This window comes from Muntiacus reevesi, chromosome 1 (genome assembly GCF_963930625.1).
Source record: "Muntiacus reevesi chromosome 1, mMunRee1.1, whole genome shotgun sequence".
Classification (NCBI taxonomy): Eukaryota; Metazoa; Chordata; class Mammalia; order Artiodactyla; family Cervidae; genus Muntiacus; species Muntiacus reevesi.
This window is the reverse complement of record NC_089249.1, coordinates 193,814,251-193,841,474: the sequence shown is the minus strand read 5'-3', so window position 1 is coordinate 193,841,474 and position 27,224 is coordinate 193,814,251. Positions and strand designations below refer to the sequence as shown.

Below are 27,224 nucleotides of genomic sequence, written 5' to 3'. Positions count from 1 at the left end.
AGTACAAAAGCCCTGAGCCTGGGCTGTGCCAGATGTGTTGGAGAAAGTATGGTTGGAGTAGAGTGAGCTTGGGTGACTCCCTAGAATTCAAGGGAAGGGAGAAGGCAGGAGTCTGGGGAAGTTACTCACCTCCACTGAGGTGAGGATTGGAGCAATCAGGGCACACTGCCTGGAGGAGGCAACCCTGCAGTTTTTTGTTTTTCTTTTTTGGTTGTGCTATGCAGCTTGTGGGATCTTAGTTCCCCCATCAGGGTTTGAAACCAAGGTTCCAGCAGTGAAAGCGCCAAATCCTAACTACTGAAAACCGCCAGGTAATGTCCCAGGACCTGCATTTTAAAAAAAACAAAAATCATTTATTTTATTTTTGGCTGCATCAAGTCTTAGTTGAGGTATATGGAATCTTCATGGTCTTCTCTCTAGTTGCAGCGTGTGGGCTAAGTTGCCTTAAGTCATGTGGGGTCTCAGTTCCCTGACCGAGGATCGAGCCTGCGTCCCCTGCATTGAAAGGCATATTCATAATGACTAGAACACCAGGGAAGTCCTAGGACCTGCAATTCTTTTTGAAATTGTTTATTTATTTTTGGTTACGCTGGGTCTTTGTTGCGGCGTAGGCTTTCTCTAGTTGTGGCGAGCAGAGGCCACTCTCTAGTTGCAGTGCACAGGCTTCTCACTGCAGTGATTTGTTGCCAAGCACAGGTTCTAGAGCACAGACTCAGTAGTTGTGGCGCATGGGCTTAGCTGCTTTGCAGCATGTGGGATCGTCCCAGATCAGGGATTGAACCCCTGCCCCCTGCGTTGGCAGGTGGATTCTTTACCACTAAACCACCCGGGACATCCTAGGACTGCAATTTTTTTTTTTAATTAATTTATTTTTAATTGGAGGATAATTGCTTTACAATGTTTTACAAATCGGCCACAGGTATATACCCATGTCTCGGCAATTCTTAAAGCACATATTTTTCAATCCCTGTCGTGTTATCACTCTGGAGGACCAGGGCTGTGACCATGAAGCCAGGATGCTGGGGAGCCCAGAGGAAACACTCTACCTAGCCTGGAGATCAGAGGATGCTCCTGGGGTGACATTTCTGCTAAGACCTGAAGGTTAAGTTGGCTTTATCCAGACATGGACTGCTTTGGCAAAGCATTGGAGGCAGTGGGAACAACATGTACAGAGGCCCAGAGGCAGCAGGCGGCAAAGGCCTGTTTCCAGGGGAACTGAACTTGGAATGCAATTGCCCAAGTGCTGGAGTCAGCCAGGCACTAATCGGGGGTCTTTTCCCCTCACGGTCTTTAGGGAGCCCTGGAAACATTGGGAGTCGGGGCAGAAGACAGCTAGAACCTTGAGCTTTAGGATCCCTCTGTTCAAGGGATGGAAAAAATGGCCTGGGACATGGAAGATAAGGCTTGTGTGTGTGTGAGCGTGTGTGTGTGTGAGTGTGTGTGTGTGTTTACTTGCTCAGTCATGTCCGACTCTTTGCGAGTTCATGGACTATAGTCCCCCAGGCTCTTCTGTCCATGGGATTTCCTAGGCAGCAATACTGAAGTGGGTTGCCATTTTCTCCAGGGGAATCTTCCTAACCCAGGATCGAATTTGCGTCTCCTGCATTGGCAGGGGGATTCTTTACCACAGTGAGCCACTGGGGAAACCCAGGATGGGGTGTAGAAACCTGTAATCTGAATGGGCTGTGCTGGGGACTTTGCTAGTCTAGGAATCCAGCTGCCAATGCAGGGGACTTCGGTTTGATCTCTGGTTTGGGAAGATCCCACGTGCCACCCCTGTGCCAGAACTTCTGAGCCTTCTCTCTAGAGCCTGTGCTCCCCGAGCCCAACCAAAAAAAAAAAACCATACATACATAATAAAATAAATGGGCTCTGCGGTGGGCGGTTCAGGCAGGAGAAGAGGTGAAGAGTACAGCTTTGTGAGGAGCAGAGGGGCTTCCCAGAGCTGTCCTTTTATTGATAATCATATTAATGATCAAAACAATAGTGACTTCTCTAGTAATAATAATAGCCAACACTCACATAGTCTTTATTTTGTGCCAATCAATAGTCCTAATTCTCTCGTCAGCCCTAGATGTGGGTACTGTTTGATCCCCTTTTACAGACGAAAAGACGGAGCTCTTTAGAGCTTAAGGAATTCACCCAATATCTGGAATTTGAGCCACGTAGTCCCCTCCAGAGCCCTGGGCCCTGGTCCTGACACCATTTGGCCTTGCTATGCTCGCCCTTTATCACATTCTCTTTCCACCTTCATGACAGCCTGCCTGCTTTTTTTTTTTATTGTTTGTACTTTTATTCAATTTTAATATTTTTTAGCTTAATATATTTTGATTGAAGTACAGTTGATTTATAACGTGTTAATTTCTGCTGTACGGCAAGGTGATTCAGTTATATATATATGTATATATATTTAAATATTCTTTTCAGTTATAGATTATCACAGGATATTGAATATGGTTCTCTGTGCAGTACAGTAGGATCTTGTTGTCTATCCATACTGAAGCTTACATCTACTAACCCCAACCTCCCACTCCACCCCTCCCCCAACTCCCTCCCCCTTGGCCATCACCAGTCTGTTCTCTATGTCCATAATTCTGCTTCTGTTTGGTGGAGAAGCTCATTTGTGTCATATTTTGTTTTTAATTATTAATTTTTAAAATTTCTGGCTGCACTGTTTTCTTCATTGTGTTGTGCAGGCTTTTCTAGTTGTGGTACATAGTCACTAGAATGCATGGGGCTCAGTAGTTGTAGCAACAAGCTTAGTTGTGGTATATGGGATCTTAGTTCTCCAACCAGGGATCAAACTCAGGCCCCCTGCATTGGGAATACAGAGTCTTATCATCTGTACCAACAGGAAAGTCCCTGTTTTAGATTCCACATATAAGTGGTATCGTATGGTATTTGTCTCTCTCCTTCTGACTTACTTCACTCAGTATGACAATTTCTAGTTGCATCCATGTTGCTGCCGCTGACATGATTTCATTCTTTTTCATGGCTGCATAGCATTCCATTATATATGTACACCACATCTTTATCTGCTCATCTGTCGATAGCATTTAGGTTGCCTGTTTTCTAGACGAGGCAGCTGAGGTTCAGAGAGGTTAAACCACTTTCCCATCATCGCCCAGCCGGGGCCCCTGAACTGCCCCTCTTGGTCATCCCCACAGCTTCAAGGATTGTATCCCACGCTCCTTCCGGCGACAGATCCGGCAGCACAATGCTCTGACACGGCTGCGCCAACGAAGCATCTTCCGCAAGTTCCTACGGGCCTTCCAGCCGGGCTGCCTCTCCCAGCAGGTCGTCATGGTGAAGTACCTGGCCACGCTCGAGCGACTGGCACCCCGCTTTGGCACAGAGCGTGTGCCCGTGTGCCACCTGGAGCTGCTGTCCCAGGCCGAGGGGGAGCCCTGCTACATCCGGGACGGTGGGCAGGCCCCTCCCGACCCCGGGTCTGAGTCTGCTGCCGGACCCCCCACCCATGAGGTGCTGGTGTCAGGTACAGAAGGCATCCGGTGGCGGCTGGTACGGGCGGAGGTGAGTGGGGTGCCTCTACTATCTAACAGTGGAGGGTGTGGGCTCCTGCTCAGCCTTGACTTTGGCCTCGGAAGCTGGCTATGGCAAAGGTGGTTTTCCCTACGTGGCTCTGGGATATGTTTGTCTGTGCTGGGGGTCTGTTTCTTGGATAGTGTCTTAAAGGCTCTAATAAGACCTGCAATCAAGAATTAAGTTCAGTCTTAATGTTCTGCCTAAGCATTTCCAATGCATGTTGGTTCCAGATCCCTTCCAATAATATGACATTCTTCTAATCTGCCATGGAATTAAAAGTCTAGGCCACATACTTGGTTACCTGGTCAGCCTGGATCAGCTCCAGGCCAAGCCCATTTCCTTCAGCTTGGCCTTCAATAGAGGGATAGCAGCTGTTTCAACCCCCATGGTGATAAATCCTCTGCCTGCCCCCCACCCCCCACCCCCGGGGAGCTGATGGCTAGGGTCTCTGCTTCTGGAGAACACCTTGACCTCTGGGACCAAGAGGGCTAGGAGCCCCCTTTCTGCCCTCCCCAAAGTTCCATCTTCTGGTGACTGTATCTCTCTGGATGGGTCCCCCGTCCAGCCTGTGACACTGCACTCATAGGTAGATGCCCGAATAGGTAACCTGTTCCTTCCGGCTCTGCCTCTCCGCAGGGAGGGAAGGGCAGGAGGACTGAACAGGCACAGCCCTGCTCTATTCACCTGCCCCACATGCTGGCTTCCAGGGGCCTGGTGATGGTGGTGGTGGTGGCGGCAGCAGGATGCCTGATGCTGGCCCATCTGGGAAGAAAATGAAGGCCCAGAAGGCGGGCAGCGAGCCAGTGGACAGGCCTCGGGAGACCCCCTGGTCCTACTTTTGCAACTTCCAGGACATCACCCACATGGTGCTGAAGGAACGCCACGTCAGCATCCATTGTCAGGACAACAAGTGCCTGGTGGGGCCTGGGGCTGTGGAGCCGGGCTGAGGGGGGCAGATGCCTCCGGCCTGTGATGCGTGCCTGATGACCCCCCACCCCCGCCCCCGGCCTGCAGGAGCTGACCCTGCCTTCCCGGGCTGCGGCCTTGTCCTTGGTGTCGCTGGTGGATGGTTACTTCCGCCTGACCGCCGACTCCAACCACTACCTCTGCCACGACGTGGCTCCTCCACGGCTGGTGATGAGCATCCAGGATGGCATCCACGGACCCCTGCTGTGAGTGCCTGGGGGCGGGGGTGGGGTGGGGTGGGGGCAGGCCAGGAAGGGCAGCCGCCAGCTGGACAGTGAGCTCTAGGGACTGTGGAGTTTAAAGCACGTGTGTGCACATTGATGTCTTATGTGCGCCTGTGCGTCTTAGGGTGGGAAGGCCTGTGTGTCCACCACCTGTATGCGTGCACACTGGTGTGCAGACTTTCAAGTCTCAGTGAGTACGTATCAGTGTGTGTGTGTGTCCTGTGTCTACATGCATGTGTGTGCGAGCATCCGTGTCTCGTGCGTACATGTGTGCGTGTACTGTGCAAGGATTCACTGACACCGCGTTGGACACGCGTTCACATCAGTGAGTGCTCACGGGGGTGCATGTGTGCAAGCAGAGGTTATGCAGGGAGAGAGGGCACCTGTGATGGTGTGGGTTGGTGTGCCATTCTGAGAGTGCCTGGCTTTGGGACTGGGTCCCCGTGCATGTCTGGATGTTCAACAGCTGTGTCCCTGCTCTGGGGACTGCATGTGATTTTGTTCTGTTTTTCTTGTTGTGGTTTTTGACATTGCCATGAGGTTGTGGGATCTCAGTCCCCCCGACCAGGGACTGTACGTTGAACCCGTGCGCCCTGCAATGGAAGCACAGAGTTTAACCACTGGACCGCCAGGGAAGTCCCCCAACTGCGTTTTAACTTGTCAATGCCCATTTTCACACCTGACTGGTGACTTTTGCACGGCTGTGTGTTTCTCAGATGCTGGTGGCCACTGAGATATGCATGTGGGTGTTCCCAGCCCTGGGGTTGTAATGTGACTCACCCCTGTGACTCACTGAGCGTGCCTGCCTGGACGTGTGTGGCTGAGACGGTTGAGAGTCAGGGCTTGTAAGGTCATTGGTGTGTGTATGGCCCTCCCGTTTGCTGCCTGGTTGGGGTTTGTGACTGTCAGCTCCTCTGCGTATCCAGAGGGTTTCCCTTGTCCTACCTGTGACACTGGGACTAGCCGCCGGGGGGCAGGGGTGCATCATAAGAGGTCTCACCCCTCCTAGCCTAGTCTGTACCCCAGAGGAGGGTGAGGCCTCCTCACCTCTCAAGGGGCTGTGGCCTCATGACAGTCTGTGGGCCATGTCAGCGTTGTCTTAGTCCATTCAAACGGAATACCAATGGCTGAGTGGCTTAGAAACCACAGACACTTCTCAAGTTCTGAAGACCAAGTGCAAGGTGTTAACAGATCCGATGTCTGTGAGAGCCCCACTTCCTGTTTCATAACCACAAGTTCAGTCTTCTGGCTGGTATCCTCATATGGTGGAAGGGGTGAGTGAGATCTCTGGGGTCCATTTTTTATAAGTCACTAATCCCATTCATGAGGGCTCTACCCTCATGATTCATCACGTCCCCCCAGGCCCACCTCCTAATGCCATCACCTTGGGGTTTAGAGCTTCAGCACAGGAACTGATTGTGTTCTTTTTTAAACTTTTATTTAGTTAGTTAGTTTTGGCTGTGCTGGGGGTCCGTTGATTTACCCAGGCTCTTCTCTAGTTGCAGCGAGCAGGGGTTACTCCCTAGCTGTGGTGTGCGGGCTTCTCATTGCCGGGGCTTCTCTTGTTGTGGAGCACAGGCTCTAGGGCTAGCAGGGTTCAGTACTTGGGGCCTGTGGACTTAGCTGCTCCACAGCATGTGGAATTCTCCCCGAGCAGGGATCAAACCTGTGTCCTCTGTGTTGGCAGGTGGATCCTTATCTGCTGAGCCACCAGGGAAGTCCAACACGATTTTAGGGGGATGCAAATATTCAGTCTGTGTGGCTGGCGGGGCCCGTGGGGCTACGTCACCTTGTGGCCCTGTTTGTGTTTGTGACCATGCTCATCTCTGGGTCTGGGAGGCCAGCCCCTGGGGCTGTCAGGCTATACTGCGGGAGCAGCCGTGTCTGTGATCTCTGACCTTCGTGTGTGTGCTAGCCTGTGTTGTGTGTCACCCTGGGAGTGGCGACATGAGTAGGAAGTAGGAAGTCAAAGCAGGAAGTCAGGAAACACCTGGAGGAACAGGTGAATTTAGCCTTGGAGTACAGAATGAAGCAGGGCAAAGGCTGATAGAGTTTTCTAAGAGAACGCACTGATCATAGCACACACCCTCTTCCAACAACACAAGAGAAGACTCTGTACACATGGACATCACCAGATGATCAACACCAAAATCAGATTGATTATATTCTTTGCAGCTAAAGATGGAGAAGCTCTATACAGTCAGCAAAAACAAGACCAGGAGCTGACTGTGGCTCAGATCATGATCTCCTTATTGCCAAATTCATACTTAAATTGAAGAAAGTAGGGAAAACCACTTGGCCATTCAGGTATGACCTAAATCAAATCCTGTACAGTTATACAGTGGAAGTGAGAAATAGATTCAAGGGATTAGATCTGATAGAGTGCCTGATGAACTATGGATGGAGGCTCAAGACATTGTACAGGGAACAGGGATCAAGACCATCCCCAGGAAAAAGAAATGCAAAAAAGCAAAATGGCTGTCTGAGGAGGCCTTACAAATAGCTGTGAAAAGAAGAGAAGCGAAAAGCAAAGGAGAAAAGGAAAGATATATCCATTTGAATGCAGAGTTCCAAAGAATAGCAAGGAGAGATAAGAAAGCCTTCCTCAAAGCAACCTAGATGCCCATCAGCAGACGAATGGATAAGGAAGCTATGGTACACATACACAATGGAATATTAGTCAGCCATTAAAGAGAATTCATTTGAATCAGTTCTAATGAGATGGATGAAACTGGAGCCCATTATACAGAATGAAGTAAGCCAGAAAGATAAAGACCAATACAGTATACTAACGCATATATATGGAATTTAAAAAGATGGTAACGATAACCCAATATGCAAAACAGAAAAAGAGACACAGATGTACAGAACAGACTTTGGGACTCTGTGGGAGAAGCCTAGGGTGGGATGTTCTGAGAGAACAGCATTGAAACAAGTATATTATCAAGGGTGAAACAGATCACCAGCCCAGGTTGGATGCATGAGACAAGTGCTCAGGGCTGGCGCACTGGGAATACCCAGAGGGATGGGATGGGGAGGGAGGTGGGAGGGGGGATCGGAATGGGGAACACATGTAAATCCATGGCTGATTCATGTCAATGTATGGCAAAAACCACTACAATATTGTAAAGCAATTGGCCTCCAACTAATTAAAAAAAAAAAAGCCTTCCTCAGCGATCAATGCAAAGAAATAAGGAAAACAATAGAATTGGAAAGACGAGAATTCTCTTCAAGAAAATTAGAGATACCAAGGAAAGACTTCATGCAAAGATGGGCTCAATAAAGGACAGAAATGGTATGGACCTAACAGAAGCAGAAGAGGTGGCAAGAATACACAGAAGAACTGTACAAAAAAGATCTTCATGACCCAGATAATCACGATGGTATGATCACTCACCTAGAGCCAGACATCCTGGAATGCCAAGTCAAGTGGGCCTTAAGAAGCATCACTAAGAACAAAGGAAGTGATGGAATTCCAGTTGAGCTATTTCAAATCCTAGATGATGCTATGAAAGTGCTGGCTGCACTCAATACACCAGCAAATCTGGAAAACTCAGCAGTGGCCACAGGACTGGAAAAGGTCAGTTTTCCTTCCAATACCAAAGAAAGGCAATGCCAAAGAATGCTCAAACTACCATACAATCGCTCTCATCTCACACACTAGTAAAGTAATGCTCAAAATTCTCCAAGTGAGGCTTCAACAGTACATGAACCGAGTGAACTTCCAGATGTTCAAGCTGGATTTAGAAAAGGCAGAGGAACCAGAGATCAAATTGCCGACATCCGTTGGACCATCGAAAAAGCAAGAGAGTTCCAGGAAAACATCTATTTCTGCTTTATTGACTATGCCAAAGCCTTTGATTGTGTGGATTACCACAAACTGGAAAATTCTTAAAGAGGTGGGAATACTGGACCACCTGACCTGCCTCTTGAGAAACCTGTATGCAGGTCAGGAAGCAACAGTTAGAACTGGACATGGAACAACAGATTGGCTCCAAATAGGAAAAGGAGTACGTCAAGGCTGTATATTGTCACCCTACTTATTTAACTTATACGCAGAGTACATCATGGGAAACGCTGGGCCAGATGAAGCTCAAGCTGGAATCAAGACTTCTGGGAGAAATATCAATAACCTCAGATATGCAGATGACACCACCCTTATGGCAGAAAGTGAAGATGAACTAAAAAGCCTCTTGATGAAAGTGAAAGAGGAGAGTGAAAAAATTGGCTTAAAACTCAACATTCAGAAAACTAAGATCATGGCATCCGGTCCCATCACTTCATGTCAAATAGATGGGGAAACAGTGGAAATAGTGACAGACTTTATTTTTGGGGGCTCCAAAGTCACTGCAGATGGTGACTGTAGCCATGAAATTAAAAGACTCTTACTCCTTGGAAGAAAAGTTATGACCAACCTAGACAACATATTAAAAAGCAGAGACATTACTTTGCCAACAAACATCCATCTAGTCAAAGCTATGGTTTTTCCAGTAGTCATGAATGGATGTGAGAGTTGGACCATAAAGAAAGCTGAGTGCTGAAGAATTGATGCTTTTGAACTATGGTGTTGGAGAAGACTCTTGAGAGTCCCTTGGACTGCAAGGAGAGCCAACCAGTCCATCCTAAAGGAAATCAGTCCTGAATATTCATTGGAATATTGCTGAATATTCATTGGACTGATGATCCAATACTTTGGCCACCTGATGCAAAGAACTGACTCATTTGAAAAGTCCCTGATGCTGGAAAAGATTGAAGGCGGGAGGAGAAGGGGATGACAGAGGATGAGATGGTTGGATGGCATCACTGACTCCATGGATGTGAGTTTGGGTAAACTCTGGGAGTTGGTGATGGACAGGGAGGCCTGGTGTGTTGCAGTCCATGGGGTCGCAAAGAGTTGGACACGACTGAGCGATTGAACTGAACTGAACTGCTAGTGGTGGAGTCTGTGGCTGGGCGTGTGTCCATCTGCCATCTGACAGCTGTTTCCTGTGTGTGTGTGTGTGTGGCCTTGTTTGCCATGGTGTCTGACAGTTATTATGGATGAGTGTGTGCCTGTTCCGTGGCTGTGTGTGAGTTTTCATGCGTGGGACGGTGTGACATTTCATGTGTGTGTTCAGACACAGTGTCTGACATTTCTCCCAGCTGGGAGTGTGCCCTGCTGGGCAGGCTTTATGTGTCTTTGTTGCCAGGTGTGGGTCCAGCAGTGCCCCCAGCTGCCCTAATGGTCCCCCGCTCCCTGCCCACCACCCCTCTAGGGAGCCATTCGTGCTGGCCAAGCTGAAGCCCGAGGCTGGCCTCTACCTTATTCACTGGAGCACCAGCCACCTCCACCGCCTCATCCTCACAGTGGCCCAGCGCGACCAGGTGGGCGTGGGGCGGGGGTCCTGGGCCGGGGCTGGGCGTGCTCCCTGCCTGGACCCCTGCTCACCGCCGCCAACCCTGTCGCCGCCAGCTTCAGGCTCCCGGCAACAAGGGCTTGCGTCTGCGGAAGTTCCCCATTGAGCTCCGGGCCGGGACAGTCATGCTGGAGGGCTGGGGCCGATCTTTCCCCAGCGTGAGGGACCTGCGGGCCGCTCTGCAGGACTGTTCGCTGAGGGCTGGCGACGACTGCTTTTCCCTGCGTCGCTGCTGCCTGCCCCGGCCGGGAGGTATGAGATGGGGGCGCCTCGAGGGAATTGGGGTGGGGGAAGGCCTCGCCCATCTGTGACAGCCCTTAGGGACCACTCCCACCCCCAGAGATCTCCAACCTCATCGTCACACGTGGGCCTCAGGCCAGCAGCAGACCGCTCAATCTCAGTCATCTCAGCTTCTACCGGATCCGCCAGGAAGACATCACCCAGGTGCGTGGCAGGGGTGGGGGGTGGGGGGCATGGGGGGAGCTGGCTGGGGGGGGGGGTGAGACTGGGATAGGGGATGGGGGGTGGGATGGGGGGGGGGAAGGAACCCTGAAGGTATGGGGCACCAGAGAGGCAGCCTTAAGCCATTGTCATGGAGATCTTCCCCTCCACCTTCCCCCAGCTATCCCACTTGGGCCAGGGCACAAGGACCAACGTGTATGAGGGCCTCTTGCGAGTGGGGGGCAGAGGCCCCGAGGAAGACAAGGTGGATGGCGAGGAACCCCCCGTGCCTGCTGGGGATCATGGGCAGAAGCTGCGTGTGGTACTCAAGGTGCTAGACCCCAGTCATCACGACATCGCACTGGTGAGTGAGCGCGGCCAGGGGGCCGGGGGGCTGGGGGCAGGATGAAGGGGTCTGTGGCCCCCTGACCTGCCCCGTCCCCGCAGGCCTTCTACGAGACAGCCAGCCTCATGAGCCAGGTCTCCCACGTGCACCTGGTCTTCGTTCACGGCGTCTTTGTGCACGGCTCCGAGAGTGAGTGGCCTGTCCCCTCCTCCCGACACACGGACTCCCAACATCCCTGCCCCGTTGACAGCCCGGCCCCACTTATACTCCTGACCTTCATCCTTATCCCTGACTGTACCCTGACCCCCTGACCTACATGCCGAGCCCTGACCACCCCCCAACCTGTGCCTGTTCAACTCTCACCTACACCCTGAACCCTGTCTGTACTTTAACCCTTACCTGCACTCTGATCCCTGGCTACCCCCCAACCCTCCACCTCCACTCTGACTCCAGACTGCATCCCAAACTCCCTTCACCACCAGACACCTCTGCAGTCCCACCCTTGTGTACCTTCTGACCCCTTCTATGCTGTGGCCCCATGCAGACCCCAGCCTTGCTGGCCCCCCTGTCTTCCCAGACCTCAGCCCCTGATCCTCCACCCCGCCTCCTCTGCATGTACTTCATTGTATAGGGTGGCCATGGGTAGCCTCCAGACCCAAAGGTTCATCTCTCCTGCTTTCTCCCTGATATTGGCCCGCGTGCTGACCCCGCACCCTTCCCAGTGCACAGGCACCCCAGCCCTGGGGGATCCAAGTGTCACTCAGGCTCCAACCTCCAGCTCCTCTCCCTCCAATCGTCTGCCCCTCCCCCGGCTCCCCAGGCCCCTCCTGACCTCCATCACTTACCCTCAGCTTCCTCTCTGCCAGCAGCCCTACCCTGGACCCCAATGCCACCTTGCACCTTGGCCTCATCCTGCCCCCACCTCAGCCTGCACTGCACCCCACGTTTCTGTTCTCCCCAAAGTCACTGCCAAGTCTCGCCTGGTTCCCTGCCCCAGGGGAACCGCAGCCCCTGGGTTCTGCCCCCGGCACTCTGGAGGGTGTGCGGGCGTGCAGCACCTAGAGTGACCGGGCCTTTGCAGACATCATGGTCACCGAGTACGTGGAGCACGGGCCCCTGGACGTGTGGCTGCGGCGGGAGAGGGGCCGCGTGCCCCTGGCCTGGAAGTTGGCAGTGGCCCAGCAGCTGGCCAGCGCCCTCAGCTACCTGGTGCGTGGCCTGCAGGCCGGGCCTGGGTGGGTGGTGAGGGCCAGGGCAGCCACCGCATTCAGGAGAGCATGCTTGCTAAGTCACTTCAGTCATGTCTGGCTCTTTGCAACCCCGTGGACTGTAACCTGCCAGGCTTCTCTGTCCATGAGATTTTCTAGGCAAGAATACTGGAGTGGGTTGCCATGCCCTCCTCCAGGGGATCTTCCCCACCCAGGGATTGAACCCACATCCGTAATGTCTCTTGTATTGAAAGGCGGGTTCTTTACCACTAGTGCCACCTGGGAAGCCCCTGCATTGGGTATGGAGGCCTGAACGCACCCCTCTACCCATAAGATCTTTCCATGAACCTCCTCTGCTCACCCACCCCTGTGGCTTCCATGTCCCCCTGACTCCCCAGCTTGATATCCAAGACCCTAAGGAAGTTGCTTCTGTTTGCTCTTTCTTGCCATTCATCCCCAGCCCCCTTTGGTCCAGTCACCCATTTCCAGAACACCCTCTGTGTGCCAGGCTCTGTCCTAGGCCCTGGGGACCCAGGAGAGAATAAAATAGGCAGAAGTCTCCCTTCTTGGGGGAAGCTAGCATTTTACTTGGGGGGGATTAAACAAGAAATATTGGGTTGGTCAAAAAGTCTGAAAAAAAAAAGTCTGTTCTGGCTTTTCTATAGTATCTTACGGAAAAACCTGAATGGACTTTTTGCCCAGCCCAGTAATAATTAAGTATATTACATGATGTGTCAGAAAGTAGCAAGAACTGTGGGGGGAAAAGCAGAGGTGGAGATGAGGATTTGCTGCAGTTTGGGGAAGAGGTGAAGCCTTAAATTAGGTGGGTTGGGGAAAGTCTCACCAAGGGGACATGGAGATGACGTGGGGCAGGGGTGGGGGGTATGAGGACATCTATGGGCAGTGCATTCCAGGCAGCAGGAACAGACAATGCAAAGGCCCTGGGGCAGGAGCGTACCTGACACTGGCTGAGGACAACAGTGGGGTCCTCTGGCCTTTTGTCCCTGTCTGAGAGCCTTGGCCTCCAGTGCTGGGAAAACAAGAAGGACTCACTGGGGACCTTGGGCTGCCTTGTCATTATGACAATGTACTGCCATATCCATAATAACCACAATTGTCTTTTTCACATGGGCCATGTGGGATGGGTAGGGGTAGGATCTATAGCTCCCAGTGGCCACGCCCCCCTTTCCACCCCACTCCAGGAAGACAAAAGCCTGGTTCATGGCAACGTGTGTGGCCGGAACATCCTGCTGGCACGGCTGGGGCTGGCGGAGGGCACCAGCCCCTTCATCAAGCTGAGCGACCCCGGCGTGGGCCTGAGTGCCCTCTCCAGGGAGGGTGAGGACCCAGGAGGTGCTGGGCACAGGGACGGGCTGCCCCACTCCTTTTACCTTGCTGACCTCTGACCCCGGCCCCCAGAGCGGGTGGAGCGGATCCCCTGGACAGCCCCCGAGTGCCTATCTGGTGGAGCCCACAGCCTGAGCACCGCAGCCGACAAGTGGGGCTTTGGTGCCACCCTCCTGGAGATCTGCTTCGACGGCGAGGCCCCCCTGCAGGGCCGCAGTCCCTCTGAGGTATGGCCGGAGCACCCCTGGGCCCTTCCCACAAAGAGGGCTGGCACCCCCCAAGGAATCCAGAGGGCACGTTTCAGGGTTCAGAGCTGCCTCCCCTCTGGCCGTGCAGCCTCATCTTGCCAGGGCTCCATCAGTTTCATCTGTCAGTTGCAGTGAAATGCAGTCCCGACCTCATAAGGTTGTGCGTGTTCAGTCGCTTCAGTTGTATGTGACTCTGTGTGACTCTGCATGTGACGTCCCAGGTCACATGCAGTGCTACATAGACTGTAGCCTGCCAGGCTCTTCTCTCCATGGGATTCTCCAGGCAAGAATACTGGAGTGGGTTGCCATGCTCTCCTCCAGGGGATCTTCCCGATCCAGGGATCGAACCCACGACTCTTACATCTTCTGCGTCGGCAGGCTGGTTCTTTACCACTAACGCCACCTGGGAAGCCGCATAAGGTCATGGTCATGGAAGATAGTCACATACTTTATTTATTTTTATAAAGTGATAGTTTTTAATGTATTATTTGTTGTTTTTTAAATTTTGGGGTGCTCTGGGTCTTCGCTGCCATGTGCCAGCTCTCTGGTTGTGATGTTTGAGCTCTAGAGTACACAGGCTCAGTAGTTGCAGCACACAGGCTTCTCTGGTTGCGGCACACGGGCTTAGTTGCCCAATGGCGTGTGGCATCTTTAGTTCCCCGCCCAGGGATTGAACCCACATACCCTGCACTGGAAGGCAGATTCTTAACCACTGGATCACCAGGGACGTCCCAGGTCACATGCTTTTGTTTTAGGCAGTGTGTCCAGGCCATCGAGGAGGAAGCACAGGCTGTAAAGAGGAGGGGTTCCCGGAGGATGCCCCTGACCCAGCTGAGGGGTGGGACAAGACTTCCCAGAGGAGGTTTTAATCCAAGTGCAGAAGTACCACAATGTCCCAGACTGGGAAGGGCAGCCTAGGTGCCGGACACAGCCTGTGCAAAGGTTGGGGGGCTTTAGTGCATTCAGGGAGCTGAAGACCATAGGAACTTCCTGGGAATTGGTGGGTGGGGCCAGCAGGACCTGGACATTTAGAGGCTCTCAGTCCCAGGTGGAGGATGCTGTTTGTAGACACCAAGGTGGGCGAGGCCTGGCTGCCTCCTTTCCATCCTCAGAGGCAGGTGGAAATCCAAGCAGGAAAGGCCAAGGTTGAGATGCTCCAGCACAGCACAGTCGGCTGGACTTGTGTTCCAGTCCAGACTCTGCAGTGATGGCCAGCTCTGCATCCCTTTGCAGAGACTCAGTGGCCTCATCTGTAAAATGGGAATGATAAGAACAAGGAGCCGACTGGTCCACCCTGTCCCTCTGAGGACTTGACTCTGCCTTCTGTGGGACCAAGACTGAGGGCGTACACTGACTCCTAGTCTCCTCCCCACCAGAAAGAGCGCTTCTACCAGAAGCAGCACAAACTGCCTGAGCCTTCGTGCCCAGAGCTGGCCACACTCACCAGCCAGTGCCTGACCTACGAGCCAGCCCAGCGGCCATCCTTCCGAACCATCCTGCGTGACTTCACTCAGCTACAGCCTCAGAGTGAGCACCGCGCCAGGGCGGGGACCCTGGAGGAGGAAGGGAGGGATGGGATCCCTGCTGACACAGGCATGGTTCCCCTGTCTCTGTATGGTGGTAGAGTATGTGTAGGTTTCTAATTTACTTAAGCAGAGGGGAGGGGATACCCAAGCTCTCTGTTTAAAAAACAAGATTTTTTTTTTTAATTTTTTACTGTGGTGGGTTTTCGTTGCTGCATGTGCGAGCTTTCTCTAGTTGTGGTGAACAGGGGCTATTCTCTAGATGTGGTGCTTGGGCTTCTCATTGCGATGGCTTCTCGTTGCAGAACACTGATTCTAGGTGCATGGGCTTCAGTAATTGCAGCGTGTGGCCTCAGTAGTTGCGGCACAAGGGGCTTAACTGCCCCGCGGCACATGAGATCTTCCTGGACCAGGGATCAAGCCAGTGTCCCTTACATTGCAAGGCAGATTCTTAACCTCTGGACCACCAGGGAAGCCCCTCCCCCTCCCGCCCGCAGCTCTCAGTGTTTTGCTTGGGGAGAGCCACAACTTCTTTGGATGCATTAGACTCTGGCAAATGTTTTGGTTGTTAATGAAAAGTTTGTGCCCTTAACTCAATCTCAAAACATCCCAGGTGTCGGTTTTGGTGCAGTCAACTATGCATTTTAGACAAATGGAATTTTTCAGCCCTTGCAAAAAAAAGTTTCCTTGTCTGGAGGATCAGAGCTGGGGGTGGGGGGTAGCAGTCATCGGTTTTCTGTGCCCCCAAGTGTGGGCTCATCGGGGGAGAGGGTGGTTGTCTGGACTCACCCACTGTGGCTCTTCCAGATCTCGCTGATGTCTTGTCTGTGAGCCCGGATTCACTTGCTTCAGATCCCACGGTTTTCAACAAGCGATATTTGAAAAAGATCCGTGATCTGGGTGAGGTGAGGGCAGGGCCTTGAGGGCTGGGGACGGGACCTGGATGCCCAGGGTGGGGCCTGGAAGACCGGCGGCAGGGCCTCGGCTGTAAGAAATCTCTGGTCTTAGAGACCCTCAGCTTCAAGGTTGGGGGGGGGGGCGGTGGCTGGGGAATTGAAAGGGCGGCCTCGGCTTCCAGAGGCCCCCATCAACAAGGAGCAGGTGGGGCCTAGGATTTTCCAAATAGACCTGCCTAGAAAGTGGGCTTGGGGAGCTGGGGTGGGGCTGACCCTCCTGCACACTCCGGCCAGGGTCACTTCGGAAAGGTCAGCCTGTATTGCTACGACCCGAACAACGACGGCACTGGTGAGATGGTAGCCGTGAAGGCCCTCAAGGCAGACTGCGGTCCCCAGCTCCGGTCGAGCTGGAGGCGAGAAATCGACATCCTACGCACCCTCTACCACAAGCACATCGTCAAGTACAAGGGCTGCTGCGAGGACCAAGGTAGGCGGGGCCCAGAAATGTAACGAGGCGGGACTAGAGCTTGGGTGGGGCTTTGGGGGCGGGGCCAACATGACCTGGCCATGACCTCCGCCTCTCAGTCTTAGGCGGAGGATGCACTTTGTGGACACCAAGGTGGGTGAGGCCAGGCTGCCTCCTTGCCATTCTGAGATACTTTTCTGAGGTCAGGATGGGTGATTTGATGGTCCCCGCTGAGGACCGGTCCTAGTGTGGATGGGTCTTGGCTCTTCCTCCCCACTTTAGGATTAGGGGGTGCAGGATGGACAGCCCGCTATCCTAACCTCCACCACCCTTATGGGCTGCCCCTCTCTGGTGTCAGGCGAGAAGTCGGTACAGCTAGTCATGGAATACATGCCCCTGGGCAGTCTCCGAGACTACTTGCCCCGGCACAATGTTGGGCTGGTTCAGCTGCTGCTCTTCTCCCTGCAGATCTGCGAGGTGGGCCAGCCCGCCCCTACTCCCAGAACCTGACCCCTCTTTGGCCTGGCCTGAGCTTCCGATCCCCTCTGCTGGCCTTGACCCGCAGTCCCTGGGTGGGCTCTCTTCCATCCTTGTTCATCCAACCAATCATCCATCATCGGGCCACACCCGCGCCGGCCCAGACCCCCCAACCCATGTCATCCCCACCTCTGACGTGGTCCCGCCCCGCGCCTGGCTCCTCCTGATTCTCTCGCCCCCCTGCCCGCGAGCGCCCCCTTGCGGCCCCTCCTCTGCCGTCTGGCTCTGCCCATCCCCCCCACCCCGCCCCATCTGCCATCCTGCCCACTTCTCACGCCTGGTCCGTGCCATCCTGGTCACGCCTCCTCGGCCAGGCCCTGCCCCCCTGAGCCAGACTCGCCCCGCCTCCAGGGTATGGCCTACCTGCACACACAGCACTACGTGCATCGAGACCTGGCCGCGCGCAACGTGCTGTTGGACAACAACAGGCTGGTCAAGATCGGGGACTTCGGCCTCACCAAGGCGGTGCCCGAGGGCCACGAGTACTACTGCGTGCGCGAGGATGGGGACAGTCCTGTGTTCTGGTAACCAGGCGGGACCCAGCGGAAGGGGTGGGTGGGTGGCCCCATGGTCACCTGGAGCAGACAGGGTGGAGTAGATGGATGCTGGGGTCCCAGATGACAGGGCCTGGGTTCAGTGACCGTGCCCCTCCACTCTTAAGGGTGGGGCCGTAACTGGGGCCACACGGCTCCTGAGCCTCAGATAAGGACTCCAATCTGGCCTGGCCCATGACTTGAGTGCCCTTTCTCCCCAGGTATGCCCCGGAGTGCCTGAAGGAGTGTAAGTTCTACTATGCATCGGATGTCTGGTCCTTTGGGGTCCTCATGTATGAGCTGCTGACCTACTGTGATTCCAGCCAGAGCCCCCCCTCGGTGAGAGCCAGGCCCGCACACCAACCCCATGGGTGTGCCTCACAGTCCTATTCTGTAAAGTTGGCCACTTACACTGCAAAGGGCTTTGACTGTGACAGAAACTCACTTAAATAGGAACAGCTAATTCTGCCATTTGCAAACCCCAGGGGGGACAGTGGAAACATGGCTTGATCTAGATCGTCAGATGCCATTAGGAACCCAGTTTTCTCCATCTCTTGACTCTGCTGTTCTCTGTGGTAGCTTTTTTTTTTTTCCCGCCACACCACTCAGCATGAGGGATCTTAGATCCGTGACAGGGGTTGAACCTGTGCCCCATGCAGTGGGATGTGGAGTCTTAACCACTGTTAGCATTTCTTGGGGCTTTCCAGGTAGCTCAGCCGGTAAAGAATCTGCCTGCAATGCAGGAGACTCCAGTTCAATTCCTGGAAATAGGCTACCCACTCGAGTATTCATGGACTTCCATGGTGGCTCAGATGGCAAAGAATCTGCCTGCAATGTGGCAGACCTGGGTTTGATCCCTGGGTTGGGAAGATCCCCTGGAGGAGAGCTTGGCAACCCACTCCAGTATTCTTACCTGGAGAATCCCATGGACAGAGGAGTCTGGCAGGCTACAGCCTACGGGGTCGCAAAGAGTCAGAAACGACTGGGTGACTACGCACAGCACAGCGTTTCTCAAGTGGACCTTCCCTTTAAAAAAAAAAAAAGGCAAAGCAAGCCCACCCTCTGCTTTGGCCACAGTGGACCTAGCTGAGAGGAGGAGGATCTTTCTCTTTCCAGCATGATTCAGGACTCTCTGACTGGTCCAGTTTGGTTCACGTGCCCTCAAGGAAGCCAGTCACTGTGTAGTTCTGGACCGAGAGGAGGAGCCTGGAGTATGCGAGGGCTTTATGCCCAAAGCCAATCAGAGTGCGTATATAGGAGAAGAGAAAATAAGATTCTCAACAGGCAAAAACAACTAGCTGGGAGACTTAATAATAACACCAAACATCAAATCCAGACTTACATTATGAATATTAGTTTATCTAGGGACTTCCCTGGTGGCCCAATAGTTAAGACTCCTTGCTTCTAATGCAGGGGGTGCAGGTTCAATCCCTGGTGGGGGAAGTAAGATCCCAGATGCCACATGGTGTGGCCAAAAAAGAAAAAAAAAAAAAAAAAAGAAGTTTTCTCCAACTTCACAATAACCCCAGGTGGTAGTTTTTATCACCCGTTTTACAGATGAGAGAACCAAGGCCCAGAGAGGTGAAGTCATAAGTCTAAAGTTATGCAGCTGAGAAATGGTTGTTGTTCAGTTGCCAAATTATGTCTGACTTCTTGCAACTCCATGAACTGAAGCACGCCAAGCTTCCCTGTCCTTCACATCTCCTGAAGTTTGCCCAAGTTCATGTCCATTGAATTGGTGATGCCATCCAACCATCTCATCCTCTATTGGCCCCCAAGGGTCCCTTAGAATCCCTGCCATCCGGCTCCCGGCTCCTGATCTTTATTGAGGCAGCTTTACCTCTTAAAAAACAGCTTCTCTTGTTTCTTCTGTAGAAATTCATCGAGCTCATAGGCTTCACCCAGGGACAGATGACCGTGCTGAGGCTCACGGAGCTGCTGGAACGAGGAGAGAGGCTGCCACAGCCAGAGAGATGCCCCTCTGAGGTGAGATCCTCCCTTCCACCCTTCCCCACCATCAGACCAGGGAGAGAGTGGAGTTCCCAACCTGGTGAAGCCAGCCTCCCTGACTCCCAGTGCCTTACCGCTATCCCGAGACTCCGCCCCAGTGAACTGACTTTCCTAGACTTACCCCGTTTGCACTGCTATAACAAACTTTTTCCTTTCCCCAGATCTATTCCCTCATGAAGGACTGCTGGAAGGCAGAGGCCTCATTCCGCCCGACCTTCCAGAACCTCGTACCCATCCTCAGATCATACCACGAGAAATACCAAGGCCAGGCCCCCTCAGTGTTCAGTGTCTGCTGAAGCCCACCAGCAGCTCTGTTTGAGAGGATTGGAGCAGACAGTACCACTGAGAGCAACTCCTGGTCCTTAACGTAAGAGGAGCTCAAGGTGGGAGGCCAGCCTCACCGACTCCCTGTGCCTTACCAGTATCCGGAGACCCCACCCCGGGGAATTGACTTTCCTAGACTTACTCTGTTTGGACTGCTATAACAAAATACTGCAGACCGAGTGGTTTATAAACAACAGAAATTCATTTCTCATGGTTCTGGAGGCTAGGAAGTCCAAGATCAAGGCACCAACATGGTTGAATTTTGGTAAAAGCCCTCTTCCTGGTTCATAGCCTATGCCTTCTCACTGTGTCCTCACAAGGTGGAAGGGGGCAAGGCATCTTTCTGGAGCCTCTTTTATAAGGGCACTAATCACATTTAGGAAAGCACCACCCTCATGACCTATGCACCTCCTAATACCATCACTTTGTGTATGTGTGCATGCATGCACATGTGCATGCATGCATACATGTGTCTGCTCAGTCATGTCCAACTCTCTGCAGTCCTATAGGCTGTAGCCCACCAGGCTTTTCTGTCAATGGAATTTTCCAGGCTAGAATCCTGAATGGGTTGCCATTTCCTATGCCATGGTATCTTCTTGACCCAGGAATCGAACCTGCATCTCCTGTGTCTCCTGCATTGGCAGGCGGATTCTTTACCACTGAGCCACCTGGGAAGCCCCATTTTTGGAATTTAGGATTTCCACATAGGAATTTTAAAGGGACACAACATTCAAATCATGGACCCTTCCAAAGTCATGAGCTTGACATAGACTCCTGAGGGACCCAGGACAAACAAGGAGCTAACCAGGCCCTTGAATTTGATTATTTTTTTTTTTTCTTTGGCCACGCCACTCAAAGCATGTGGGACTTTAGTTCCTCAACCAGGGATCAAACCCATGTCTCCTGCAGTGGAAGTGTGGAGTCTTAACCACTGGACCACCATGGAAGTCCCGAATCTGATCTTTTTGCCCTCCCCTATTTCCTGCTCTTTGAGCCCACTATCTCCCCTGACAGGATATAAATTGGTATTTCCTCTGCTAGAGGTGTGGTCCCTGGGCCCTTTTTCAGCAAGGATCTGCTCCCCTGAAGACTGCACCTAGGGCCAGACACTCACAGCAGAAGAAGCAGGATTCAAGTCTTCAGCCTTTGCTCACCGCTAAATAACCACCAGCAATATAGACCAGTGCCTAGAACACAGTAGGCCCTCAAGATATATGTCAAATATATCAACGAAGGATTGGGGGACCACATGCCATGTAGATAACATTGCCAGTTTCCTCCTTTTCTTACTGTGTGACCTCAGGCACATGGCTTCCCCTCTTTGAGCCTGAGCTCTCAACTATGAACTTGGGATGTTCCTGCTTGCTGCCTCATTGTTGTTCAGTTACTGTTGTTCAGTTCGACTCTTTGCAACCCCATGGACTGCAGCACGCCAGGCTTCCCTGTCCTTTACCATATCCCAGAGTTTGCTCAAACTCATGTCCATTGAGTCGGTGATGCCATCCAACCATCTCATCCTCCGTCACCCCCTTCTCCTGCCTTCAATCTTCCCCAGCATCAGGGTCTTTTCCAGTGAGCCAGTTCTTCGCATCAGGTGACCAAAGTATTGGAGCTTGAGCATCAGTCCTTCCAATGAATATTCAGGGTTGATTTCCTTTAAGGAGCATGATGTCCATGTGAGAGCTGGACCATAAAAAAGGCTGAATGCCGAAGAACTGATGCTTTCAAACTGTGCTAGAGAAGACTCTTGAGGGTCCCTTGGACAGCATGGAGATCATGCTGCCTTGTAGGACTAATGTAAAGAGCTAGTAAGGTCATCAAATGCTTACCAGAGAGATATGCAAACAAGTGCTTAATAAACATTTGATATTATTATTAATCTAGTGTTTGCCAACTTGTTTCTATTTAATGGGTGTTCTTGAGGTGGGTCAGCTACATTGTGAAATGAAAGTGTCTCAGTCATGTCTGACTCTTTGACCCTGTGAACTATATAGTCCATGGAATTCTCCAGGCCAGAATACTGGAATGAGTAGCCTTTCCCTTCTCCAGGGGATCTTCCCAACCCAGGGATTGAACCCACGTCTCCCACACTGCAGGTGGATTCCACCAGTTGAGCCACTGGGGAAGCCCAAGAATACTGGAGTGGGTAACCAGTTGCTTCTCCAGCAGATCTTCCCGACCCAGGAATCAAGCCAGTGGCCCCTGCACTGCAGGCAGATCCTTTACCAGCTGAGCTGCCAGGGAAGCTACATTGTGGAAGACAGTTAAATTTCTTTCCCCAGGGATTTCTTAAGACCTTCTGCATTGCAGCTTTCTTGACTGGACAACTTCACACGAATCTAGTGTTATTTTCTTTTTATAACGGTTTTTTCTTTTCTTTTTTTCTGGCCATACATGCAACTTGCAGGACCTTAGATCTCCAAGCAGGGATTAAACCCAGGCCCACAGTGGTGAAACCACAGAGTCCTAACCACTGGGCAGCCAGGGAATTTGGTCCAATGGCTTTTAAAATTAAATAATCAGGGAATTCCCTGGTGGTTCAATGGCTAATCCTCCACAATCCCAGTGCAGGGTGGCCTAGGTTCAATTCCCTGGTCTGGAAACTAGATCCTACATGCCACACTAAGAGTTCACAGGCAGCAACTAGAGATCTCATGTGCTGCAACGAAGATCGAAGCTCCCACGAGCTGGCAACTAAGACCTGCTGCAGCCAAGTAAATATTTTTTAAATAAATACATAAAAAGTAAAAGGTTGATTAGGTTAATTTTAAAATAATTAAATAAAATATTCAGTATAATTCTAAATCCTCCCCCACTCTTTTTTTTTGGATGGGTAATATTGACATAAGTACTGAAATGTTTCCCTTCTCTGTCCTTCAGCCACCATTGTCACCTCCCTGGGAGACAACTAATGTCATCTGGCTTCCTGTTCTGACTTCCAGACACATCTTATCCAGACATAAGGCAATCTGTACACATGTTTTCCCATCATTCACAAAAAATAATAGGCACTGCTATCTAGAGCTCTAACCTATTCCTCCCCACCCCCAGCCCCCACATAACAGGTCTTGGAGGCAAGCTTTCTATTTTATGGTTGTGTTGTAACTCATCATTCAAAAGGCATCAGTGGGCTTTCCTAGTGGCTCAGTGATACAGAATCTGCCTGCCAGTGCAGGCGACGTGGGTTCGATCCCTGGCCCGGGAAGATTCCACATGCTACGAAACAGCTAAGCTGATGTGCCACAACTACTGAGCCTGTGTTCTAGAGCCTGGGAACTGAAACTGCCGAGCCCGGGCTCTGCAACGATGAGAAGCCCAGGCACCACAGCTAAGAGCAGCCCCCCGCTCACAACTGGAGAAAAGCCCTGAGCTGCAACAAAGACCCAGTGCAGGCAAAAATGAATAAATCTTAAAAAAGAAAGCACTTAAGAAAAAAAAAATTACCAGCGTTTGTTCCCTGCCAAGGTTCATGTAGTCATTCCTAATCTTTTGCCGCACATGTGCTGCCGTTACAGTGAGTGACTGTGTGCTCACATGGCTTCTCCCACGTTCAAGGGCATCTGCAAGATAGATTCCCAGTGGGAACAGCTGCACAATCTAACCCAGTAATTTAGAAAGTCGTTGCCACCAGAAAATATTTCGATGGTTGGTAAGGCAGGTCTCTGCTCATTCTTTTTTCAAAATTATCTTGGCTTTTTCTTGGGCAGCTTTTTTTTTTTTATTGCATTCTTTTTTTAAAAAAAATTACTTTCCCTTATGGTTTATCACAGGATGTTGGGTAGAGTTCCCCGTGCTATACAGTAGGACTTTGTTGTTTCTCTCTCTTTTTATTCCTTTTGTCCTACCCAGTTACGTGGAGATTTTCTTGCCCTTTTAGAAGTCTGACATCTTCCAGTGTTCTGTAGACTTTTTTTTTTCCAGCAAGGCAGCAGGTGAGATTTTAGTTCCCCCAAGGATTGAGGAGGGCATGGCAACCCACTCCAGTATTCTTGCCTGGAGAATCTCCATGGACAGAGGAGCCTGGTGGGCTACAGTCCATAGTGATTGCAAAGAGTCAGACACGACTGAGCGACTAAACACAGGGATTAAACCCATGTCTCCTGCTGTGGAAACGCAGAGTCCTAACCACTGGACTGCCAGGGAATTCCCTGTAGATGTTATTTTTTCTTTATTTGTATTTAATTGAAGGATAATTGCTTTTCAATATTGTGTTGGTGTCTGCCATACATCAGTGTGAATCAGCCATAAGTATACATGTGTCCCCTCCCTGTTGAACCTCACTCGCATCTCCCACTCCATCCCACCCTTCTAGGTTGTGTATTTTTGATGTATGTGTGGGAGGAGGTGAGCTCCTTGATCTGATCTCAGGACTTTGTTGCTTATCCATTCTATATATAGTAGTTTGCTTCGGGCAGCTACCTTTTTTAAACTTTTATTATGGACAACTTAAAGCATATTCAAAACCAGGGAGAATAATATAATGAACCTACGCTTAACCAAGAAGGGCTTCCCAGGTGGCGCTAGTGGTAAAGAACCCACCTGCCAATCCAAGAGACCCAAGAGATGTGGGTTCAGTCCTTGGAGGGCTATGATCCGTAGGGTTGCAAAGAGTAGGACAGGACTGAAGTGACTTAGCACACACGCACACTTAACCAGCAGCCAGCATCGACATCTTCTAATACTCATGGCCCATCTTTTTTTTTTTTTTTGGCTGTACTGGGTCTTAGTTGTAGCACTTGGGAGCTTCTTTGCAGCATGTGAGATCTAGTTCCCTGACCCGGGATCAAACCTGGGCCCCCTGCATTGGGAGCCCAGAGTCTTGGCCACTGGACCACCAGGGAAGTCTCCCCATGGCCAGTTTTGTTTCAACTTGACCCATGCCACTGGATCATTTGGAAGCAAATCCCAGAAATCATGGCATTTCATCTGTTAATACTGGTATATATCTTGAGAAATGTCACCACAAGCAATAACTAACAATGTCATTGTCACAATTGAGAAGTTTAAACAGTCATCCCTCAATATCATTATATAGTTTAGAGTGTTTAGATTTTCCCAATTGTCTCTTCAATATTTGATGAATGGTTGTTTACAGTTCATTGAAATAAGAATCCAAACAGGCGACTTCCCTGGTGGTTCAGTGGCTAAGACTCTGTGCTCCCAAAGCAGGGGACCTCACATTCTAACCCTGGTCAGGGAACTAGAGCCAACATGTCATGACTAAGTCCCGGCACAGCCAATAGGTAAGTAAAATCAATAAATAAATGTTTATTAACAATTCAAACAAGGTTCATGCACTGCTTCTGGTTGGAGGCAAATTCCTGTTAAGTTTTGGGTTCCTCTTCTTCCTTTTCCCCCCTTGCAACATCTCTGTTGAAGAAACGAAGCTGTTTGTACTGTAGACTTCACCAGTCTGCTGGTGTCCTTGTGTAGTTTAACACATTCCGCTGTTCTCAGTTTGACCGACCAAGCGTCAGGTTCCGTGTCCAGTTTTGGGGCAAACTGTCCAGTTTTGGGGCCCTCTCTCACGGAGGGCTGTGAGTCCTCTCAGCAGGTGACACTCAGGGGATGTTTGTCCCTCCTTTTGTGACACAAGCCGACACCTGATCAATCAAGAGGCAGGTTTTCTTTTCCAACATTTTATCTGAACAGTTACAAACATTCAGAGAAGTTGGAAGAAGGGTACAGTGAATATTCATGTGCTATGCTTAGTTGCTCCGTTGTGTCCCACTCTTTGTGACCCCATGGCCTGTAGCCCGCCAGGCTCCTCTGTCCATGGGGATTCTCCAGGCAAGAATACTAAAGTAGGTCACCATGCCCTCCTCCAGGAGATCTTCCCAGGCCAGGGATTGAACCCAGGTCTCCCGCATTGCAGGCTGATTTTTTACCAACTCAGCCACCAGGAAGGTCCATAGGTTCCACAATTACCATGGTCCTACATTTTCTTTATCATACTGTGTCTCTCCATCTATCTATCCATTCATCTGTCAATCCATCTCATGTTTTGGACACAAATCAAAATAGGTGGATGTCACTTTTTTTTATTACAAATGTTATGAATATGGATGTTATCATTTTAACCACTTTAAAATGATTTAAGAGGCTTCCCTGATGGCTCAGTGGGTAAAGAATGCGCCTGCAAAATAGGAGACACAGGAGAAGGGGGTTTGATCCATGGGTTGGGAAGATCCCCTGGAGAAGGGACTGGCAACCCACTCCACTATTCTTGCCTGGAGAATCCCACGGACAGAGGACCCTGGTGGGCTACAGTCCATGGGGTCACAAAGAGTTGGATGTGACTCAGCAACTAAGCAGGCACAAATGGTTTCAGTATATAATTCTGTGGCATTAAATACATTCATGATATTCTACAGTCACCATCAAAATCTGTTTACAGCACTTTTTCATCCTCCCCCAAAACAAACTGCCCTCATTAAATATTAACTCCCCATTTCCTTCTCCCTCTAGCCCCTGGTACTCACCCTTCTAATTTCTCTATGAATTTACCTATTCTAGGGACCTCGTATAAGTGGAATATTTCTTCTTTTGTGTCTGATTTGTTTCACTTAACATAATGTTTTTGAGGTTCATCCATGTAGCATGTGTCAGAATTTCACTTGTTTTTAAGGCTGAGTAATATTCTAGTGTGTGGCTATGCTTCATTTATCCATTTATAAATGCTTTATTTGTCCATTCTTCTGTCGATGGGCAGAATTTGGGTTGCTTCCCCCTATTGGTTAGTCTGAATCATGCTGCTCTGAACATTGGTGGGCAAGTATCTGTTAGAATCCTCCTTTTCAACTCATTGTTGATGGTGGTTTAGTCACTAAGTAGTGTCAAACTCTTGCAACCTCATGGACTGTAACCCTCTAGGTTCCTCTGTTATGGGATTCTCCAGACAAGATGATTGGAGTGGGTTGCCATTACCTTCTCCAGGGCATCTTCCTGACCCAGGAATCAAACCTGAGTATCCTGCATTGCAGGCAGATTCTTTACCGACAGAGCTATAAGAGAAACCCTTTCAATTCTTTGAAAGTCTATATATCTAGGAGTGGAAGTGCAAAATCATTTAATTCTATGCTTAACTTTTTGAGAAACCATCAAACTCTTTCCTACAGTGGTCGCACCATTTTATATTCCTGCCAACAGAATACGATGGCTCTGTTTCTCCACATCATCACCAACACTTGCTACTTTCTGTTTTGTTTTGTGG

The 27,224-nt window shown here is 51.0% G+C and overlaps 1 protein-coding gene across 4 annotated transcripts in view; it reads left to right on the top strand.

Moving 5' to 3' along the window:
* TYK2 (tyrosine kinase 2) overlaps positions 1–27,224 on the top strand; it is a 35,032-nt gene that overhangs the window by 7,499 nt on the left and 309 nt on the right. For 3 of the 4 annotated variants that reach the window (XM_065917744.1, XM_065917745.1, XM_065917743.1), the window contains exons 8-26: positions 3,168–3,534; positions 4,254–4,463; positions 4,561–4,718; positions 9,992–10,100; positions 10,189–10,384; positions 10,473–10,576; positions 10,755–10,937; positions 11,021–11,108; positions 12,001–12,128; positions 13,330–13,465; positions 13,547–13,701; positions 15,099–15,249; positions 16,053–16,150; positions 16,436–16,628; positions 16,966–17,084; positions 17,496–17,668; positions 17,899–18,016; positions 19,553–19,663; positions 19,849–21,890. In XM_065917744.1, the coding sequence (XP_065773816.1) occupies positions 3,168–3,534; positions 4,254–4,463; positions 4,561–4,718; positions 9,992–10,100; positions 10,189–10,384; positions 10,473–10,576; positions 10,755–10,937; positions 11,021–11,108; positions 12,001–12,128; positions 13,330–13,465; positions 13,547–13,701; positions 15,099–15,249; positions 16,053–16,150; positions 16,436–16,628; positions 16,966–17,084; positions 17,496–17,668; positions 17,899–18,016; positions 19,553–19,663; positions 19,849–19,983 (2,932 nt within the window). In that variant the 3' untranslated portion in view covers positions 19,984–21,890. Of the gene's footprint in view, positions 1–3,167; positions 3,535–4,253; positions 4,464–4,560; positions 4,719–9,991; positions 10,101–10,188; positions 10,385–10,472; positions 10,577–10,754; positions 10,938–11,020; positions 11,109–12,000; positions 12,129–13,329; positions 13,466–13,546; positions 13,702–15,098; positions 15,250–16,052; positions 16,151–16,435; positions 16,629–16,965; positions 17,085–17,495; positions 17,669–17,898; positions 18,017–19,552; positions 19,664–19,848; positions 21,891–27,224 lie in introns of those variants that run through there. The other variant, XR_010660858.1, reaches the window with a different exon arrangement.